The 20,330-nt window shown below is 43.1% G+C and overlaps 2 protein-coding genes across 4 annotated transcripts; both read left to right on the forward strand.

The window, feature by feature from the left end:
* Positions 1-171: 171 nt before the first annotated feature.
* Positions 172-11,521, forward strand: LOC146506795 (tRNA (32-2'-O)-methyltransferase regulator THADA). 3 transcript variants are annotated; one of them, XM_085181208.1, is made up of 31 exons: positions 177-450; positions 545-725; positions 811-897; positions 981-1,008; positions 1,111-1,259; positions 1,339-1,458; positions 1,543-1,663; positions 1,885-2,030; positions 2,107-2,191; positions 2,269-2,405; positions 2,788-2,985; positions 3,094-3,814; positions 4,105-4,257; positions 4,366-4,475; positions 4,561-4,721; positions 5,639-5,793; positions 5,881-6,045; positions 6,131-6,279; positions 6,374-6,514; positions 6,596-6,700; positions 6,787-6,987; positions 7,088-7,238; positions 7,451-7,703; positions 8,134-8,370; positions 8,482-8,689; positions 8,960-9,148; positions 9,694-9,953; positions 10,056-10,226; positions 10,305-10,571; positions 10,660-10,862; positions 10,954-11,521. In XM_085181208.1, exons 1-31 carry the CDS (start codon positions 326-328, stop codon positions 11,199-11,201), a joined length of 5,625 nt encoding a protein of 1,874 aa, XP_085037334.1. In that variant the 5' UTR covers positions 177-325; the 3' UTR covers positions 11,202-11,521. The 3 variants fall into 3 exon arrangements, with proteins under 3 accessions (XP_085037336.1, XP_085037334.1, XP_085037335.1); XM_085181209.1 differs by having other exon boundaries at positions 8,485-8,689; XM_085181210.1 differs by lacking the exons at positions 10,660-10,862; positions 10,954-11,521 and having other exon boundaries at positions 172-450; positions 10,336-10,481.
* A 2,337-nt stretch (positions 11,522-13,858) lies between these two features.
* On the forward strand, positions 13,859-19,532 carry pik3ip1 (phosphoinositide-3-kinase interacting protein 1). The gene is made up of 7 exons (XM_085181225.1): positions 13,859-14,525; positions 14,556-14,689; positions 14,869-14,997; positions 15,401-15,517; positions 16,957-17,139; positions 17,321-17,399; positions 18,999-19,532. Exons 2-7 carry the CDS (start codon positions 14,578-14,580, stop codon positions 19,213-19,215), a joined length of 837 nt encoding a protein of 278 aa, XP_085037351.1. The 5' UTR covers positions 13,859-14,525; positions 14,556-14,577; the 3' UTR covers positions 19,216-19,532.
* Positions 19,533-20,330: the final 798 nt, after the last annotated feature.

Raw genomic sequence — 20,330 nt, forward strand, 5'->3', positions numbered from 1 at the left:
GTGTGTCAAAACTAAACTAAACATAAAATCCAATAATAAAAATTTGTCACTATTTTTTCTGTTTGTTTGGTTTTTTGTTGTTGATGTTTTGTTTAATTGTTTATTTGTTTTTGGGGTTTTTTGCAAACCAGTACATTTCAAATTTGAAAATCTATGGATAGCAACAATAACACTTCGGCCTCTAGGTGGCAGCATGCGGCTGTAAGTCTGCGATAACAGGTGCTCTAAAAAATAGTAGAAGAAGAGTCTTGTCAAGTGACCTGTAAATCAACGTGCTCGCTGGGAGTCTGGAAACAGTACACATCTGTACTGTGGAATCGGAGTGATGATGCTGGGGTTTGAAGACCTGCTGAGAAGTCTGCAGGACTGTGTGATCATCGAGAATGAAGCAGCTGTGGACGTCAGCCGGACTCTGAGGCAGTTTCTTCAGAAACTGTCTGAATCGTCCAGGTAGCAGCTGCACCTCAGGCACACATAGCTATTTTCTAAAACACTGCATGCTGTTCTGAAAAGTTTGGATGAATAAGTGCGCTTCCGTGAACAGGAGCGGCGTGAAGAGATGCAAGGAGCGCTGCTTGGAGGAAGCTGTCCAGCTGCTGAGACAACTTTCTGAAGCACAGCTGTCTGGTTTAGAAAACGACCATCTCACACTTCTCGTCAGGATGCTCATATCCACGCAGCTGCAGATGGTCGGAATCTCCACAGCTTGTCGCAAAGTGGACCAGGTTGGCTTTACTTTGTGTCAGATGTGGCTGTTCGCTGCTTAAAGAGAGAAAGGCACATTTACACCTTTATTTTATTCCTTAACAGATGTTGCAACATTTAGCAAAGGTGGACCACCAGCTGGTTTTTAGAGAGACCCGTGAGTGTTTCCACTCCGTAGTCCACAGTGACCAGGTACAGAGTCCTCACTTCGCTTTGGTTTGTCGCACATTTCCCTAAAAGGACTGCAGCTAACTTTGACCTTGTCTTCATTTCAGATTTTGTGTTTTGAGGATTTGCAAAGAGGTCAGAACAAATTTAAACTTACATTTATTTTTAGTAAGTTGCCACCTTTAACTTGTGTTTAACTGTTGTTCCTGTGTGTATATACATACACACTGTCTGCAGCTTGTATGTTCCTGGAAGACAGCACTGTTGGCCGTGAGGTGTGGAGAGAGTCGTACATGTTCATGCTGAACAAAGTGTCTGAGTTACTCCCTGTCGCACTGCAGCAAGAATCCCTGAGAGATGGACCGCTGTGCTACATTACAGTCAAGGTATGCGAGGAGCAGTGTGGATCATCATCAACTTACTGCATGACCTCTGTCACTGACCGGAGAACTGTAATCTCTGCAGGTGTGTTTGCAGATATTCCAGCTGTTGTCCAGTGAAGTTGCTCCTCTGGTGTGGGATGAGGAACAGAGAGCCCCAGTGCAAAAGATCCTGCAGACCCTTATGGCCATAATACTTGGACAGGTTTCTAAAGAATTAATTAATCACTCACTTACGGGATAAATGTCAGCTGTTACAGCTTAATGCTGACTGTGTCCTGTCGTGCAGTGCTGCAACAGAGACACTCGTCTTCTTGCCGGCACCGCCGTGGCCATGCTGGTCAACACAGCCTCAGAGAACGGAGCTGGAGGAGCTGCAGCCTGGAGTCTGCTACAGGTCTCTCACTTGGGTATGGAAGCAGTGACATGAATGTAGAAGCAAATCAAGCACTGGAATTTGAACAGATATTTACGCAAGCGAACAATCTGCCAATACATGTAATATATGTTGCACTATTTCTAAAACTTGATCAGAAACTATGCACACAATGTGTTATCACAGATTCTACAGCACACGGTAAGTGTGTGGACACTCGTTGCTGAATAGCTCCCACTTCCTGTTATTTCTCAGAGCCCTGGCTGCTGGCTGTCGGTGTTCTCCGGGTGCAGTGCGACCCTGCAGAGAAGGACGGAGTGGCCAGACTGGCTGTTTGCAGAGGTCTCCTGACCTGCTGTCGACCTCACATTTTGCTCAGTTCACATGAGGACGCCCCAGAAGTAAATCTACCTGAAGTCCACCTCAGAGCATGCATTGTGGTTGTGTTTGCTTTCATTTCCAAACTTTTCTCTTTAGAATCGCCTGCTGCTGCACGGTTTGTTTCCTCTGGTGTTTACTTTGTGCGAGGAGAAGCTGGATTGTCACTACTTTGCCTTCGAAGGTGAGTTGCTGCCTAAGCTGTTTGTTCATGCTTTGCAACACTTCTGTCGCCTACATAAACCTGAGGTGTTGTTGCAGTGTTAAACTTATGGCTGAAGAAGGTGAAAGAATGTCTGGCTGATCTGTGGAAGGTGACATGTGTTCGCCTTCTTCCTGACAACTGCACTCTGCTGCAGCAGCTCATTCACCTCATCTGGACCAATGCAGAAAGCCCAGTGAGAACAGAACTATTATTATTAAGTGAAGTGGGACATTTTTTAATATTCAAACTCTTCGATAGACAAAACTGGCAATATGGAAAGAATTAAAGAGGACAGGAGTAGGATAGGCAGAGGAAAGGGGAGCAGAAAAAAAATATCCTATCATATCCTACTCCTCTCCTCTATAATTCTTTAGTAACCATGATTGTAGATTAGTCAACTTACTTGTATATTTTATGTCTGATAAACAACAGACTTAAAATAGACTGTAATTGGAATCAAATTAATCAAATATGAATCAAATTATTGTTTATATTCTGTCTTGGTTGATGTCATATTAGCTGCTCAATTAATAAAGTCATATTACAGCCAGGGTTGTCGTACTGTGCCTTTGCAGGTGGACGGGGTGTCAGAAACTGCTCGCAGTGCACTTTTTCTGCTGCTGGATCTCTATGAGATGGACTGTAAACAGTTCTGTGACACAAAGAGGGCTCTTTATCTTACTCTGCTCGAGCGAATAATGAAGCTACCTTGGGAAGCCAAAGCTAAGTATCATCGCCTGTGCGCCTTGCTGCCGTATCTGGGTACTGACAAGGTGAGAATTTACGGGCAGTTACAGTGTTAATTAATGTTGTGAGCTAGTCATTATTGGTCATGTCTTTGTTTACTTTTTCTGTCTTTCTTTTGCCCTTCCTGTCTTCAGCTGCTGGATCAGTGTCCTGAAATATCCAGTCATCTCCTGAAGTGCTTATCTACCAATCACCTGGCACCATGTGGTTCAGAGCTTTATAAAAGTCTGATCCAGCAGCAGAGGCGAGAGCTGTGTGATGGCTCTTCTTCACACGCGGAGCTGGATCTGGCGAGTCACTGGGCACGGCGTTGGCAATCTGTCCTTCATGAGGCGCTGACATCTGAAGTGCCTCTTCTACAGAACAACAGTGCAACGCAGTTATTACCCTGCACCTTCCAGGTGTTCCCCTCTGCTGTGGACCACATGTTGGCCTCCCTGGACCCATACACCCCAGGTCACCTCCACGCCTGGGCCTGCATCTTGAGCTCTTATCGAGCTGTAACTGGAGACTCCTTCTGGGCCCTTCAGGGTAGTTCCACCTTAGAGACCCTCCAGCTAGCTCTAGGATCTACAGATGACAAAGTACGACTTGCTGCTCTCAATCTGCTCTGCTGCTGCCCGAAGACCAAAGACACACCAACTCCACAGGAGATGGCGATCATGAGGACGTTCATACCTCAGAATCTAAACTGCGACTCCTCGCCTTTTCGCCAACATTTTCAGGCTGGAGTGAAGAAGTTTCTGATTCGGATCAGAGATGGCTGTTTGGCATATGTCAGAGGACAGAAGGGCAAAAAGAAAGGAGAATCCTCTCACTCAGAAAGGACACAGGATCTCTTAGATCAGGGAATAGGTGAGAAAATCATTTACCACACTGTATATGTGGTCTTTTTTGAATGAGACCTTTCTAGTTCCCCATTTTTGTCCTTAGACTATACTAGAGTAGCTTTGCATGTTTCACAATTCAAAATAATCCCCATTTAACCTACACCAGGGCAGTCAGGTGGTCCTCTGTATGAAACAAACTCTCCTCCCTTTAAGGCGATCGTTCCTTTAAGCCAGCTTCTTCTGATTGATAGGCAGTCTCAAACAGGTTTGAACAGTGCGTATGTGAGTGACTTCTTCTTTTCATATGTCATATAGGATTTGTGGAATGGCTGAGTCAGCTTCCATACACCTATCTGGCACCAGGACACAGTTATCAGAGAAAGAAGACGGCATTGCTGTTGCTCTCAGCAGTGCTGGAGACCTGCACAGACACCTGGAGCGCAGACAGGAAGAAGGGACAACCTCCGGGTACGTTTGGAAAATGTGATGCTGATATTCTACACTTAACAGATTTTTTTCCCTCCTGTTTTTTTATTGTTTTTGGCTTTTAATGATATCTGTGGAACATGTTTGCAGCAAATATCAGTTCTCTCATTAGCTGTGCCAGACAGAGAGGACAGTGGGATTTCTTCTGCAGGACGAAACAGCTAGTACTTCTCAGCTGTTTAGAAGATTCTACAAATGAGGTAAAGATGCCGTTTCTTACCTTGAAATTTTAATTGGTTTAAATGAATCGAAGCTGAATATAAGGAATCCCCCCCCCCTCCCCAGATTCGGGAGCTCGCTGCTGGGTTATTGTTGAGATTTTTTCCACCCAGTTTTCTAGATGATCTCACTGAAGTGCTGCATACGAGAACTAAACAGCTTCTATGCAGTCCCCGGGTGCAGGAGGCCCAAATGGGAGCACTGATGATGAAGATCCTCCTTCAGAAGTAAGAACTGCTCTCTAAAGGCTGTCGTTCTTATTACATTCCTTTTTTTTTCGGCATGTGGATTCAAAGCACAAGCTGTTGATTAATTAAGAGTTGCAGACAATGGTGTGTTTTGGTCCCCTGCAATATGTCACTATTGCACAATACTGTAGCATTCCCAATGCTACAGTGCTTTTCTTGCTTTTGGAGAATTGAAATGATAAGAGTCTTTAAATGGTGCTGTAGGTACATAAACTCCTGATTGTGTAGACGCAGTTGGCAGTCAAAGGAACAATTTGCATTGCCTGCTGATAATACAAAGGAACTTTAGAAAATGCTTCACAGGTAGTGAGATTTCTTTGGCAGGGGAAGTTACTGAACACCCAAACTCTGTGGAAAAACATAAATCAGGGTTAACTCAGATTAGTAATATAGTTGCTAAAATAAAAAGACATTTCCACTAGAAGAACATGTGATATTTTTTAAATTTACAGACGTACCAGAAGCTTTGTTCTCACCTCACGCTTAATAAGAACCAGCTCACTCAAAACAGAGCTGCCACTGCTCATTGAAGAACAGTACAGAAAGGATGGCGTGCAGTTTAGTCTTTTATATAAGAAACTTTTGTGGCTTGAAAATACTTCTTTGTATTCACAGGTAAGATGAACTAAGGAGACACAGTATTATGAAACCAGACATGCAATGTTTTACATAAAAACAGCTTTGTTTTTAGCATTGATAATTGTAATGTACATCAAACTGGAACAAACTGCTTAAAAACAGCTTCATTCTCACTGATGACATTTATTCGTTGTATATTTTGGACTCTGATTGGACTATTTAGATTCACTGTGGTATGACGATCAGATCCATTGTGCTGGGTTTTTTTTCTGGGGACACCAGGAAGAAAATTAATTACCATTTTTTTGTCACTGTAGATCAAAACACCAGTGTGAGGACTGCAGGCTGAACAGTAGGGAAAGTAACTCAAAGGCCTTCTGCATGGTTAAAGTCCTGGTGAAGGAGCTCGAGGAGCACTATCTAACAGCCAAGGCAGACATGATGCTTGCTGCCAGAGAAAAGCCTATACATGGTGAGACTGAGAGACATTTAGGATAAATTTAGATAAACCTCAAAAACAGGTTCAGTCCTTTAAATCCTCTCACGAATTGGGTTGCAGGTGCTCTAAGTGCTCTTCAGAGGTGTTTGCTTGAGACACCCAACAGTGTATATGACACACTTGACCCCAGTCTGAACATGGAGGTGCTGGGCCTGCTGGAGAACATCTCTCTGCTGCTGCTCGGTGTTCTTTACGGAGATCCGGAAGCATGTGCCAGCGAGAAGGGTAACAGAACAGTCTGCAGAAACACTTCTCACTTAGTTCAGATTTATTTCTACACCTCTCAAGAAATTACTCTGCCTTGTCCTAGATGCACCGCCTTCCTTTTGTGATATGGGAAATGCCATCAGCTCTCTGATAGCCCAAACATCTGCAGGTGGCCAGGCAGAGGGAGAGGAGTGTGTCCTGCTCTCTGAGGAGCACAGCCTTGTTCTCACCTGCTGCTGGGTCTCCCTCAAGGTATAGCTGTAGATGTAGATGCACAAACTGATTGCTGAACGTTGAAGATGTTTATACCACTTTGATAAATGTGCATTATTTGTTTTCTTATCAGGAAATAGGAATATTTTTAGGCTCTTTGGTGGAGAAAATTCTCACACAATCCAAACAACCCAGCAAGTGCCTTCTAACAAAACAGGATCTAATAAAAGCTGCAGAAATATTCAAGAATATTCTTCTCAAATGCCGTCACTGGGTAAGTTTTATAGAGCCCACTGAGAGGCACTGAGTCTGGATGTTCTAAACTTTATAAAAAACTATATTTTTTCCTCACCAGGGGGCAGTAGAGGGAAGTTGTATAGGTTTCACAAAGTTCTGCGCTTCTCTGTTGAGCAGCAGTGATCCAGAGCTCAGGGATATCCCAGCCCAAATGCTGAAAAAAGTAAGTGATGGTGCATTCTCAGGTTGAAAGCTTTACACGGATTGTTGGCTTTTAGATTGAGTTTTTCCACTCGTTTCCGTTTACAGGGACTGCAGGTTGTTCAGTGTCTTCGTTCTACATCTGTGACCCGGCGGGCTGCGGGGTTGCCTATGCTCATCCTGTGCATTTTGTCTGCAGAGGAAGCGAGTAAAGCAAGACCACTGTTAGCCCACAGTATGCAAACCTTGCTGGAAACAGCCAGAACTCCTCTAAATGATGACTGGGACCAAACGTTGGACCTGCCACAGGTGCGTAGCTCTACAGAGGGAAGATGTTGGTTTTTGTAATTAAAAAAGACAAAACAAAAAACAGCAGAGATGGTGGAATAATTGTGCTTTCCTCTTACAGGTGTGTGCAGTGCACACCCTGCAGGCTCTGGTGCGGAGCACGGCTTTGGGAGCAGCTATCCTTCAGTTTGCGTCAGATGTAGCTATCTTGTCACTCACTCTGCTCAGCTCTCCTTGCTGGGCCATGAGGAACGCTGCTCTGCAACTTTACAGTGAGACACTCATTTAGAGTTTTAGTTTTACTATGTATTTGTAGTATTTCATCATGACTAGTTTGTTAAATTGCATGTTACTGTGTTTTCTCCATCTTTAAATATCTGTACAAATACTAGAAATACCTCAGTTTCCTTTTAAAGAAGAAACAGATTTTGATTATTGAGGAATATGGCTATTAAGTTCAGCCCTAAATAACTTCTGTTTCCAGGTTCTCTCTGCACACGAATGCTCGGCCAGCGGTCGACCTCTGAAGAGGCTGGCCCCACGCAGCATGCTATGTCTCCTGCTGCCTTCTTCTTCCACTATCCTGCACTTCAGCCCTTCCTCCTGGGCGAGCTGAGAGGGTCAGCACAAGACCTCGAGGGTCCACCCAATGAGGCCAAGCTACATCTCAAACCCTCGCTCTACCCTATTCTCACTCTGCTAGCCCAACTCCAGCCCGGTGTTCAAGACTCAGAAGAGTGTGTAATGTTTACATTTCTCTTAAACAATTTGATTAGAAGTAAGATTGAAACGTTACAGTGACTTTACAATGTCACTGAAGACCAGCGATTTAAGGAAGGCATTTTAGGAAATTTCACATTTATTTTTTTGCTTAAAGTCAGATAAGAAAATCAATATTACTCTCATGTCTGCACAGTAAATATGTAGCTATAGCTAGCTACCATAACTACTGAGAGCAAGAATAAAACATTTAGAAATAAGCAATCGAATTTTGCTGGAATTCTTGACAAGAATAAAAATAAGTATATTCATCAAAATGTTCCTTGTATAGGTCAGCATTTTGTTTCATTTATACATTTCTGGTATATGTTAGTTGCGCTTTAATAAATCTCTGTATTGAGTAATATTTGATTAAGTGAATCTCCTGGCTTTCCTCCTTTCTTCCAGAACTTTGTCAGACTTCCTGCCTCCTTTACTCCAGCTGTCTGCCAGTCCGATTTACAGTGTGAGAATGATGGCCTCAAAGGCTCTGGTTGCCATGACTCCTCCCTCTGAGTACATGAACATCCTCATCAACCTGACATCTCAACTTCCCAGTCCACAGCAGCAGTGCTCTCACAACCGGCTCCATGGACAGCTGCTGCAGATCAAAGCTATTCTAGAAAGAGCTCTCAGCGGCAACAGGTGACACTTAAAAGAGCTCTTTATTCTTTCATGTCACACTTTCAGGCTTTCAAAGGGCTTTGTTCATTCATCAGAATGTCGGGTTTTGAAATCCTGCTGCGTTTCCATTAGCAGCGCCCCTTCAGATGACCTGTTTGAGGTGCTGAGCAGGATAATAGCATCGCTGTGGATGGTGACTGAAGCTCAATGCTGCCCCCTGGTGAGAGCAGTCTATCTCGATGTGGTCGATGCTCTTAGAAGATTCTGCTGTGAGATCTACCTTTCAGATCTCAGCAGCACACTCCTGCGTGACCTCCAAACACCTCAGCAGAGTCTTCAGGTGTGTGAACTACTAACCCGTTTATTGGGCCCATAAAAGGTCTTCCAAAGCCTGATACATGTGGCTGGTGCAAGTGTAGCTCCTTCATTTTATATAAAATAAGCACAAATGTGACTGTTATCGATATAATTAAAGTATTCTTCTCTTGAACTCAGTCACTCAGTATCTAGTTGATTCAGGAAATATATTTGCAGCTGCTTTTACTACAAGTCTTTCTTTGTTTTTGCCTAATCCGCTCTGTATTGAGCCTGTCTATACCTGTTTCCACAGGTTGGGGTGTCATCCTTCCATGAAAAAGCCATTCACTTTCTATGTGCAGATCAACAGTGGGCATGCAAAATCTGGGAGAACTTCTCTTCAGCGAGCCCTGATCTTAGACTCACATTGATTGCATGGGTCCTGGATGGGCAGAGTTTGCGGCAGACTGGCTTGAAAGAAGTGATCCAGAGGGTGCTGCAGGTAAAACGTGATCTGTTCCCTACACTTGAGGCAACACAAAGAAAGCACACTTTCCCAAAACCAGCCGAGCAGCTTTTTTTGTAACGACCTTCTTATAATACAATGAGAGGAAACATCGGAGCCAAAGATAATCTTAAATATAATGCCAGTCGAGGTTGACAGCTGGCAAAAGAAAGGGTGTGCCCGTACACTATTATAATTTGGAAAAAGGGCGACTCTAGTACAGTCGTGCTGAGGATATATTCCCTTTATATCACTTGTGTGTTACTTTATTGCTAAATCAACCAACTGCATTGTTTCCTGCCAGTGTAACTCACCCATTTTAAAAAAGATCCGATAAGATCCTGAATACCTGCAGACAGTGGGGAAAGATGATTCTTTTGTGGTTTGGTGTTTATTTTCCAGCAGTTTTGTTTTTTTTTACCTGTTTATCTGATTTAGTAACAATGCACAAGCACTGCATTCAGTAAACTGAAAATAAAGAGAAATGATCTGTTAAAAGACAAAAAAGAACCTGAACGTCTTACAATCAAATCCACTTCCAGGCAAATTTAAGGGAGGCGTTGTTGAGCCGCAGTGTGGAGTACTGCAGGAGCTACCTCGCAGCCCTGGTGGCAGTGATGGTCAGAGGTGATACTGCTTCATCCCAGCGTGTTGTGCTCTTGGCCCCACTGGAAGAGCCAGTTCTGCTTGAGTGTCTGGATTTACTGCTTAGGGACCTGGAGGACCAGAGAGGCGGGCCAGAGTTTCTATCCCAGGCTTTCTCTGCTGCTAGCCTGCTGCTGTCCCATTGGCCACAATCCAGGTTTTTGCACATTTTATTGCCCCACTTTATTTCTTTATTAAGTCCCATATTGGAGTACGTCTCACTGCAGCCCTAATTTTCTTCTTTTCTTTTGCCAATCAGTCTAAAGATATCCATGATCCAGCGCTGGTGTGGTATTTTGGAATGCCTTTGGGCCCCAGATGTCCCTGAAGTGCTCAGGATAGCATGCGCTGAAGCTCTGTGTGTGGCTGGAGCGCCACTCATGAGCCACACAATGAAAGAATACAGCACTCTGGTTCCCATTATGGTCAGGTAATAGAAGTCAAAGCATGTTGTCAGGTGATGCACTCTGATGAGCAAGACTTCAGAACACTGAATCTTCCCTCCTAGGTTGATCAACACAGGCCTTTACTTGCTGCAGGACCAAAGCCAGGAGGTGAGGATTAAAGCGGCTTGTTTCGCCTCCGTGCTCCACCATGCAAGAAGAGGCCAAAGCCAGAGGAATGTCTACCTTATGCAGGTCAATCAAGCTCTGCCATTCCTCTTAGATGTGCTGCTAGCGGAGTGCTGGGATGCTCCTGGCACACTGGAGGTGCTGATGTGTCACCTGCCTCAGTCTGACCTCAGATCTGTGCTGAGACAGGCCTCGGCGGAGGGGTACGTTTCATCACTGAATCAATGCATTGGTACAAACATAACCATATAACCATATTAACTGCGTGTGGCCTATTGCTCCCACTCTCAGGTGTTCCAGTCTGTATGAGCAGGATGAGGCCAATGTGTTTGCAGAGCCCTCTGTGATGTCCGTGCATGTACTGCCTTACCTGCTACAGATGGCTGAAAAGTACTCTCAATCCTCTTCTCTGGCACGGAGCCTGAATTCATGGGCACAGGACAATGCTGCACAGGTGGTAGACGGCCTTGCAGTCTGCAAAGAATTCCAGCCAGGTGCCACATTAGCATGCCAAACTCCATATACATACTCTTGTATATTTGTGAATTTTCAATGTTATAATTCAATTATTTATTCTTTCTATAGCTGAATCATTGACCCCCTTATGGCTGGCTCTCCTTGTGGACCCCCGTTTCCACAGCACCCTGTGTGGCCTGTTGACCAGGGCTGCCTTCCTCCTCCGACTACTGAAAACATCTAATTATATACAACACCTTTGTGATCCTTTATCCGTGAACACGCATTTACAGGACGTTTGTAGTCTACTCACTCAGAACGGTGTCCACTTTCCTTCTGCTTTGACAGCTGCTGTGGCTGGAGAGCTGCCACTATGAGCAGAGCCTTTTTGGCTGATGTGGCTGTGGATAAAATTACCTGCAGACACTTGAAGAATGATGATGATGGCATACTCGTATAAGGGCCAAGGCGTGAATGAGTACTGCGGATCCTGATGCTGCAGTACAAGGTTATGTAAGAGCTGCTACCACTTCTGGGCATTATAATATTTGCTCTACAGAAAAGAGACGATCCAGGCTCTTCATGCCCACTGCACATATGCTTAAAAAAAAGAAAAGAAAAAGAAAACAGCTGCTCCTCCTAATCTCTAGAGGGATGTTAATGATAGAGTGCCTTTTAATAAAGTTTTATAACATTTTCTGAGAGTTGGTTCATTTCTTGCAGAGCTACAGTCACTAGAATAGCAGGTCTGTCTTTGATCACCATAAACAGTTTCCCAGCTACAAGTTTGCTGTGTCTGAGCATCGACAGCAGTGAGGCTCAGAGTGATGCAGTGATGTAATGCAACAGCATCTGGAGAAATCATCTGCCTGCTACCCACCAGGGGAATACAGTGCATGGTTTATTGTTCCATTAGAGGCCTTCTGCCTGGATAAGTGTTCCCTTTCCAACCACATGAGGGCTGATGATTATGGACTTGAATGTGTTTGAGAGCCAGCGGTTGCCCTGCAATAGACCGCACACTTGAGCAGTCTTACATCACTGCTTGTGTTTGAGATGGGCAGCTCTTGTTATTAGATAAACAGGGACATCAAAGCGGGTGTCCATGCTGTGATTGGACATGATTAGTAGTGCAGCATTATCAGTTTACTTGTATCTGAACCTACCTCTATATGCGCTTGCATTGTGCATATATGAAGCGCTGCACTTGTGTGCATCTAGGTTATGCAACAGTAATGACTATAAGCTTGTATTAATGGCTCGTAGATTAAACTTACGCAATGTGTCTTCTATGAGCCATGGCAAAATCCACACCTGAGTACTGTGAGATTAGCATGAGCCTCAAAGGAAACCGTGTGTGGGCCGTGTTGATACGGGCTCATTTTAAATAATGGAAGCAGGAGAACACAAGTGTGGGGGCCATATTTGGACAAACATAATCATTCTATCTAGAATCCTTTAAGAGTTTAAATAGTGCCTACAGCTTGCAGCTGCAGACAAAAACAAAACCATGCTTCCCTTCCTTAGTTTTAAACACACTTTACTTTCCTACTTTTTAATGATCTTGTTATTTTAACTCTTGAAAGCTTTTTCACATACCTGAAAATAAAAGTGTACTTTTAATGAAAAGCTATTTTAATTGTGTTTTTTGACTGAACACTCCTTTATTCCCCTTAAACTTGAAAACAAAGTATGAGAAGTGAGTTTAAGGTCATGATGGTTGGAGATTTCCTCCTGGAGGCAAAGTGTGCATGAAACTGGAAAATGACCATCTGCTTTAAGAAAAGCCTCTGTCGGCCTTTGTGACTGACAGTCTCTAGGTTCTCAGTAAGCCCGTGCCCTTGCTAATGAAATGATTAACTATGGCAACGTGAAACAAGACCATGTATGCGAAGCCCCTTTTATGTGATGTGTAAATAAATACAGACGTATGTGCACTGCACTGTTTGGACGTCATGTTTTTCCACTGTTGTACCACAGGTACCCAGCTGATCTTTGCGTTTGCAGTGAGAAAATACCCACAATTAGTTTTGTTTTCTTTTTATAATGAATTAAATCTTATATGAAATCTGAAATGAGAGTTTCTTGTATCTTGATTTTTTTTAAAAAATAGCTTATGCAGTTTATATAATCAAGAACTTTTTTTAAGGGTGATACTTTGGAAAAATGTTAGTCATTAATATGATTAGTGCTGCTTACTATTATTTTCCAAACCTTTAAATCATCAAATATTAGGCACAGGCATCTGGAATGTCAATGTGAATGGTCAACCTTACACAGCCTAAAGCTTCAGATGACTCAGATTTTGGCTGTAACTGCTCAGTATTGTCAAATAATTAAACAAATAAAAATGACAAAAAGTTGACATCTTGATGAATCAGTCTTCTACAGCTTAGCTTTTTGTAGTTTAATTTATGTGCATGAGCTGGAACATTTCAGGAGGTTTAGCCTTTTAACGTGAACATTTAGCGCAGCAGGTCTCTGTGGAGGAGAACAAAGATGAATGCAGACAATGCCAACATGTGTTTTCACAGATTTCTTTCATTTAATCTCCAACAAGGCATATTTATTATAATTTAGTCGATTTCAGATAGGGCTCAGACACGTTTCTGGAGGTAAGGAAGTCTTCCTCATCAGGTTGGAGAAACTATAATCGAATGGTCATGTTGACTTTTTGATTCCTTACCACGATGGAGATAAATTTCTTAGAAGAATTCTTTACAGCAGCTCATTTCTGGAGAAAGTCGTGCTGATAAAAAGTGAAAGTGTTTATGACATAGATAGTCTCAATGAGACAAAATGATTAGATCCAGAGAGGCCAGAGCGTACTGGAGCGTACGGCACACATGTTCACTGTTTGCTCTGGTGATTGCCTGAAAACTGAGTAAGCATATATTTGAAAAGTGGCTGAGTGAACATTGACTGAGTCACGGGTTGGCTGCCCTCTTTATTAGTCAGCCAACAATGGCACAGGCCTCCACTCTGCTTTGAGCATACAGCTCCCTGTGCACAGGAAGAGACAACTGGCAGCCCTGCTTTATTAGGTTCAGCAGAGTCCACTTCTGACAATATCCACCTAAAAAAGAAAAAACAAGGGGGGAGGGTAAAAAAAAGAAGGCCTCCTGGGGTGGAGAGGAAGCATGTGAAACAGGAAGAGGGAGTTTGGATAAATGCACCAAGTAGTTAGGGCCACATAAGACCTTGCAGTTGGAGAGGGATTAAAATGAAAAAGTTTTTAATTTTTTTTTCATGGAAATGGAAAAGTAGAGCAGCTATTTATAGGAAACCAGATAAAAGGCTGTAAGTGTGGAAATTAGTCTTGGTTAAGGAACAGGATCGAGGCTGGATAGTTGGGGGGGGGGGGGGGGAGATATAAGTTCTCCTCACAGCTTAAGCAAAACAATCTCTCATCAAGGCTGCACGTACTATTTTTCAGGGTATGCTCTTCATTGTACATGTGTGTGTGTGTGCTTTGCATAGGAATCTGGTGAGGCTTTAGGACCTTGAGGTTTGCGCTGCAAAGGACACCTCCTCCTCCACCGCCACCTCCTCCACCGCAGAAGGCTGTTGACGAAGTAAGCCGAGAGCTCGTCTTGACAAAAACAAGGGCTGGGACTGCAGCGAGAGGGGCAGTGTGTCTGAATCCAGCACAGGCTCGTCCTCCATCGGAAACATTTTTGTATATATTGAAATATATATATATATATATATATATATATATATATATATACACATTTTTGGTGTAGAGGGAAAATGTTGTCTGTGAAATCAGCCCGTCAGCTCTGCAAAGTGTTTTTCTCTTTGCACGTTGTTTTCCTGAGCGTGGCTCTGGTGGAGAGCAGGGCATCAAATGGAGACCAAAAAGGTAAACTTGTGCTTTATAGACTGATTTTTATGTATGTGTGTGTTGAATTCCTTACTTTTTGTGTTTTTCTAAAACCTGTGCTCCGAGTGAATGTTTCCACTATTTTTCTATCCTTTCGTTTTCTTTGCACAAATAAGTTCATGTCTTGCGCTCACTTGTTGTTTTGCTGTCTCGCTCAGACTGCGTGAGATCCCATGGTGTGGACTACAGAGGAGAACAACAGAACTCCTCCTCAGGTCTGAGCTGCCTAATCTGGACCAATACTACAAGGGACTATGATGTTACAATCCATCCAGATTCACAAAAAGGTACAATAATATATTAGATCTAATGCCCCCCTTAAAATGAAGTCAGATTTGACTTTCACAGATGTTATTGGGCACAACAGTTTCCGTGCTGGATAACAAACAGCATGGAACATCTTGGCTGAGGTGCTGACATGGCAAAATCAGAGCAAAGGCTGTGAAATACAATAAAAGATGTGAATTTTCAGCATCTGTGCCTGTTGATGGTGTTAAGTGGCCTATTTTATGCACCAGTTGCTCTTTTCCTTTGTTTGTGCTCATACCAGGCCGTTCATTGTACTGTGATGAAATAGTGTTAATGATTAATGAATCCACACAGTGGGGACAGACACGTAGAGATTGGCCTTTATTTCTACAAGGCATCGGTATCAGACACATGCTATTTTTTATATCATTCCTCCCGTAGGTGTTGGAGATCACAATTACTGCCGAAACCCAGACGCCTCTGAGAGGCCTTGGTGCTACATTGCTGGCCCAGATGGAGCAATTCAGAGAGAATCCTGTGCACTTGAGACATGCAAAGGTTGGTAAACCCTATACACAGCAGTAATTATTAATACTTTACGAGTTGTATGCACAGTACAACTGCCATTTGCACAACAAATTTGACATTTGTAGAAACATGGCCAATAAAAAAAAAGCTGCACTGTCTGGCCTTGCAGTAGAAATGGGGTTTTTTTTTGTTGTTGTTGTTTTTTTGCTAATAATGATGTTTTCTAGCTTCTCAGCTTGAGGTGAAACTTATTAGTCAATGCAAAAGGTGTGCAGCCAAGTTGGAAACTCTTATCACTTAAAAAACAAAGTTTCCATCTAGCACATGTTCAAAACTTGTTCCAGTCTCATTGCAGATGGATCAGTGATGACTTGCTTTTAAGAGTGTAGTAGGTCAGTTGGTCGCTGTTAAGCTACTCTGAGGAATCTCGCGTGACCTTTGTCTCCGTCTCTATTGGGGAGCCAACAAAAGTCATACAACAACAAAGCACCAGCGCAGGAGTCTCAAACTTCTGTTTGGGGAAAGCCGTTGACCACGCCCAGCGCCGAGCTTATTGGCACAGAGGAGAAGTTTTTCCCACGGAGACAGCAGCTAATTGGCTGAATCAGTTTATGACTTCCTGCCTTTTAACTGGGGCAAAGTTGATAAACAAGTTCTGTGGAGGAAACGGGGACAAAAGATTTAAAGAGCAGACGTTGTCATCTGTTGGAGTGGCAGTTGGCTGTGCTGGGCTTGTTTGTGTCTGGTACATTGGAAAAAAAAAACAAAAACCAAAAGGCATGTGCTTGTCAGTCCCCTATTGATTTACATCCCAACAGTTTGTTGAGAAAAATCTCAGAGCTTTCTTCATGCCACAACATTACCGCTGTTTTTGCGTCAGCGGTAATGTTGTTGGACCAGCAGTAATTGGACACCACATGGGCCAGACGATGCACTTCTGGTCAAATTGAAGTACCGCCACACACTAAAGAATAAAACTATATATTAGGTTTTAAAAGCATAAATACATATTCTTGGGTTAGGGTTGTCAAAGTGAAGTACTTCATGTAAAAGTAGAAATAAAAGGTAGGAAATGGAAAAACTCCCTTTTAGCAGCAAGAAGCCTCCAGGTTCAGAGACGACTCCCTCTGATCATCTGGTCAGTCTCCAGAGTACAGACCCAGAGTGTTTTACTACACAGACATGCGGCTGTAGTTTGTGCAGGATGTTCATTGGAATTGCCTTTTCAAACATACAATGACTTCACATTCTGGATGGCAGCATATGTTTCTCCAAAACGACTGTTACTACTTTTACATTACACATCACTGTGCAATGTTTAGCATTAATAGTGCCCTCACAGATTAGCAAGCATCCTCAGTATACTAAAAAGTTTTTTTATGGCCAAAAAAACAACTTATTACTTCTGTTATATGGCAAAACATGACTTGGAGAAAGACCACTAAAAGGTTGTTTTGCTGTATGTTTAGAACAAACCTCTTCCGTACCAGCAAAGACTGAATCCCTCAGCACAAAAGCAACCACTCCCTCCACAGACAGCGCTCAGCCAGCCAAAGCTTCGCAGGGAGATGTTCCAGCTCTGCAGCCAGTGATGGGGATCAGCCAGCGAGTGCATACAGGACCAAAAAAGAAGAAGGACCTTGGCACTATTGGTATGCTGTGCTTTTTTGTACTTTAAAAACACGTATGATGCTGGCATTGTGTACAAACCTGCAGCTTGAATACGTTTTAATTATAAATTATACAGTTTCGTTTTTAAAAGAGCTGAAAGTCTTTCTTATATATCTGTATCTTCTGTTTTAACCATTTTCCTCTTCTCCTTTTGTTTTTCAGGATATGTCCTTGCTATCATCATGATGGGGATTATAATCGTCCTTGGAGTGGGCATCACATTGGGCTACTTCTATAAGAGGTGAGCATCTTACTCACAGCAAGCCAGCTGGTTCAGTATCAGAGGGATTTGTGTGCATGAGGATGTTCAGGATTGTCTGTTCATGGATGGTGAGCTACTTAGATGTGAGATAAAGCCAAAATGCGATCCTTCAGAGTTGCATCGTCCAGTTTAAACCGGCTTGTAGTGTTTTTGATAGCTTTGAAAGGTGGAGGAGGAATTCCGGCGTACTCCTAAGTTTAGGCCATCGACTATTAAACAGATTCCCTACCGATGGTCTCTGTTGTTCTTCTCAGAAGCAAGGCAGCAGTTTTATGAGCTTTCTCACAAAAACCACAGCAGAAAATGAGGGCAAACGTGGCATGAAATGAAATGCCTGCAGTTTATTTTAAGCACTTATTTTGTATTCTCGAAAGAGCAGATGATGTGGAGGAAGGGCTGAATGGGACAGGGAAGCGTACAGTTATGTAACGTGCAAAACGTTAGCCCCGATGTTACGAAAGAAGGGACTCGGGTTCCCTTTGGCAAACACAAAATGCCCTCCCGGATCTGTGTTGGGCTGTCCTATCTGATTAGCGCTGCCCCGTCCTCGTTTTCTATTATTAGGAAGTGATTACTAATAAGGAGGAGAAGCATATTATGTCAAAGGGTTTATAAGTGGCCTCAGCATACAGTGGCAGCATCACCACCAGTAATGGGTTTGATGAGTGGGAGACATGCTTACATTCTTTGCAAATCGCTGTCCTTGACTGACTCTGCATTATCTTATGCCACCTAAAAGAAGAGCTGAGGAAAGATTTCAACCCCAGACTGCTCCAGGCAAAGATTGCACACTATATCCCAGTGGAAACAGCCTGCTGTGGGAATAGATAGCTTATTGACAAGGAAACCGATCCCCTCGAGGCTTCCCTCCTACCCCAAACAGCATCCATTTGGATTACCTCCAGGAGTGCACTGATTCATTTTGTTGCATTAAGTACAAGTAGTCTTTTTTTTTACATCTTGTGTATTGCTAACCCTCTGGTCCTGAAAAAGAAATGGAAATTTGTGAAAAGTCTAAAGACTTTGTGGTGATATAAAGTGTTTCAAGGCAGAGCAAAGACAGCACAGGAGCAGGCAGATAGTGGTATATTGGCCTGTTTTGGCTTCAGATCAGCAGAAGGTCACCTCGTGCTGCTTCCTGTCGCTGCATTGCCTTGGAGTAGAGAAACTCCCTGCCAGCTCGTGAGTTCTGGGTTCCTCTGGCCATCTGTCCCACTGCTGACAATGCAGCACTTCGTGTAACAGGCTGTGTTATCTACGTACAGTATGCTCTCTGAAGACCCTTATCGTGAATATGCTGCTTGGGTGACGCCCAGAAATACAGTGTGTAGGATCAGCGACAAGGCTTCTGAGTGCATGCGAATGATAGATATTTTCATGATGCTGAAAACAAAACAAGACTTGACTGTGATTGGTTGTTTGCATAATAGCTAAGAGTTAAAAGGGAGAATGAACAAATTCTATTGTTAATTAACAAAAATCCATTTAGAAAAATTAGTTATTGCAGATTTATCTTTTGAGGGTTAACTATATATAAAGAGATATCATAACTGATCTATGTTTTGTGTTTGCCTTTAGGGGTCAGAACCTGAAGAAGCAGCACGAGCAGCGGGTCTATGAGCGTGAGATGCAGAGGATCACCCTGCCCCTGTCGGCTTTCTCCAATCCCACCTGTGAGCTTGTAGATGAAAACACCATTGTTATCACAGCAGAGCATGAGACCACTCCCGTGCAGGACGACGCGGATGGCGGAGACCCTCTCATGGCCCAGCAAGCCGGTACCCCTGGAGCATGAGCGGGCATCTAGTTCCTGATGATTTTTCTTTTCTTTTATGGACCAAAGCACTCCCATCTCCCTGTTTCTCCTTTCCACCTCCCTGAGTAATGTCTATTTTAAAGGAGCAGGGGGCAGTGTTGTCTCCGGAGACTTGAACTGAATGAAGCTTTGTCCTTTCTGTATTTGTTCTTAACACGTGAGGCACAAACAAGATAAGTTCACACACAGTGGACACAGCCTTAACAACTAGAAACCCATTACAGTGGATCTGTTGTTAATGAGCACGTCTGGAGGTCTTTAATGTTCATATCTGATACTTTTAGCAAAGAGAATAAGGGCTATTCTCTTAAATAACAATAAGAATATCAAGTCAGTGTTTATAATAATACGTAATGACACCAGTGTGTAAAGAGGTGTTGTTTGGAACGGGGAAAATGTTCATAACCTTTTGCTTTTCAAGGGAGGTTTGATTATGTGATGGTTATCTGGTTTATTTTGATTTGTAGTGACCTGCTGGCTGTGCTGGCGGGGAGGCACAGACAAGAAACCTGTGCGCACAAAGACCGCTTTTTCTTGCGTGCACACTTGTGATACAGATGTGGTCCAAAAATAGTCATCTTCCTCTTGAGACAGGATGAGGGAGTGTGAGGTAAAACAGGCCCACTAAAGACAAGGGAAGGCCTATAACTCAAAAAACTGCCTTAGCATGATACTTCTGAATGTACTTCCTTTATAATGTTCCTGGAGATTTGTTTTTCGTGTTCAGCTGACGGGTAAATTTGATTTGAAAACATCGATGGTGGTCCCGGGAAGACGTGAAAAAGAAGACTTTTTTTTCACAGGTTAAGGAGTGACAGGAAATTTTCCAGAGTCTTCTCAGGATGAACGAGAGACAGTAGTTAGACGAAATAGCACTGCCGCAACACAGACCAGACGCGTTTAGAAAAAATAAAATAAACATAAAAATCTGTCTTTGCAGTGCAGGGCAGTGTAGCTGAAGAGGTCTAGATTAGATTGACACATTTGAGGTGCGCACTGCGATGCTTTAGAGTTGACACAGGAATGGAGTAGATAGTAGAAACAGTCCAAAGTTAAGGTGTTCACATAAAAACACTCGAGAACATGATTGCATG

The sequence above is a fragment of the Neolamprologus multifasciatus genome, chromosome 12 (assembly GCF_963576455.1).
Source record: "Neolamprologus multifasciatus chromosome 12, fNeoMul1.2, whole genome shotgun sequence".
Lineage (NCBI taxonomy): Eukaryota > Metazoa > Chordata > Actinopteri > Cichliformes > Cichlidae > Neolamprologus > Neolamprologus multifasciatus.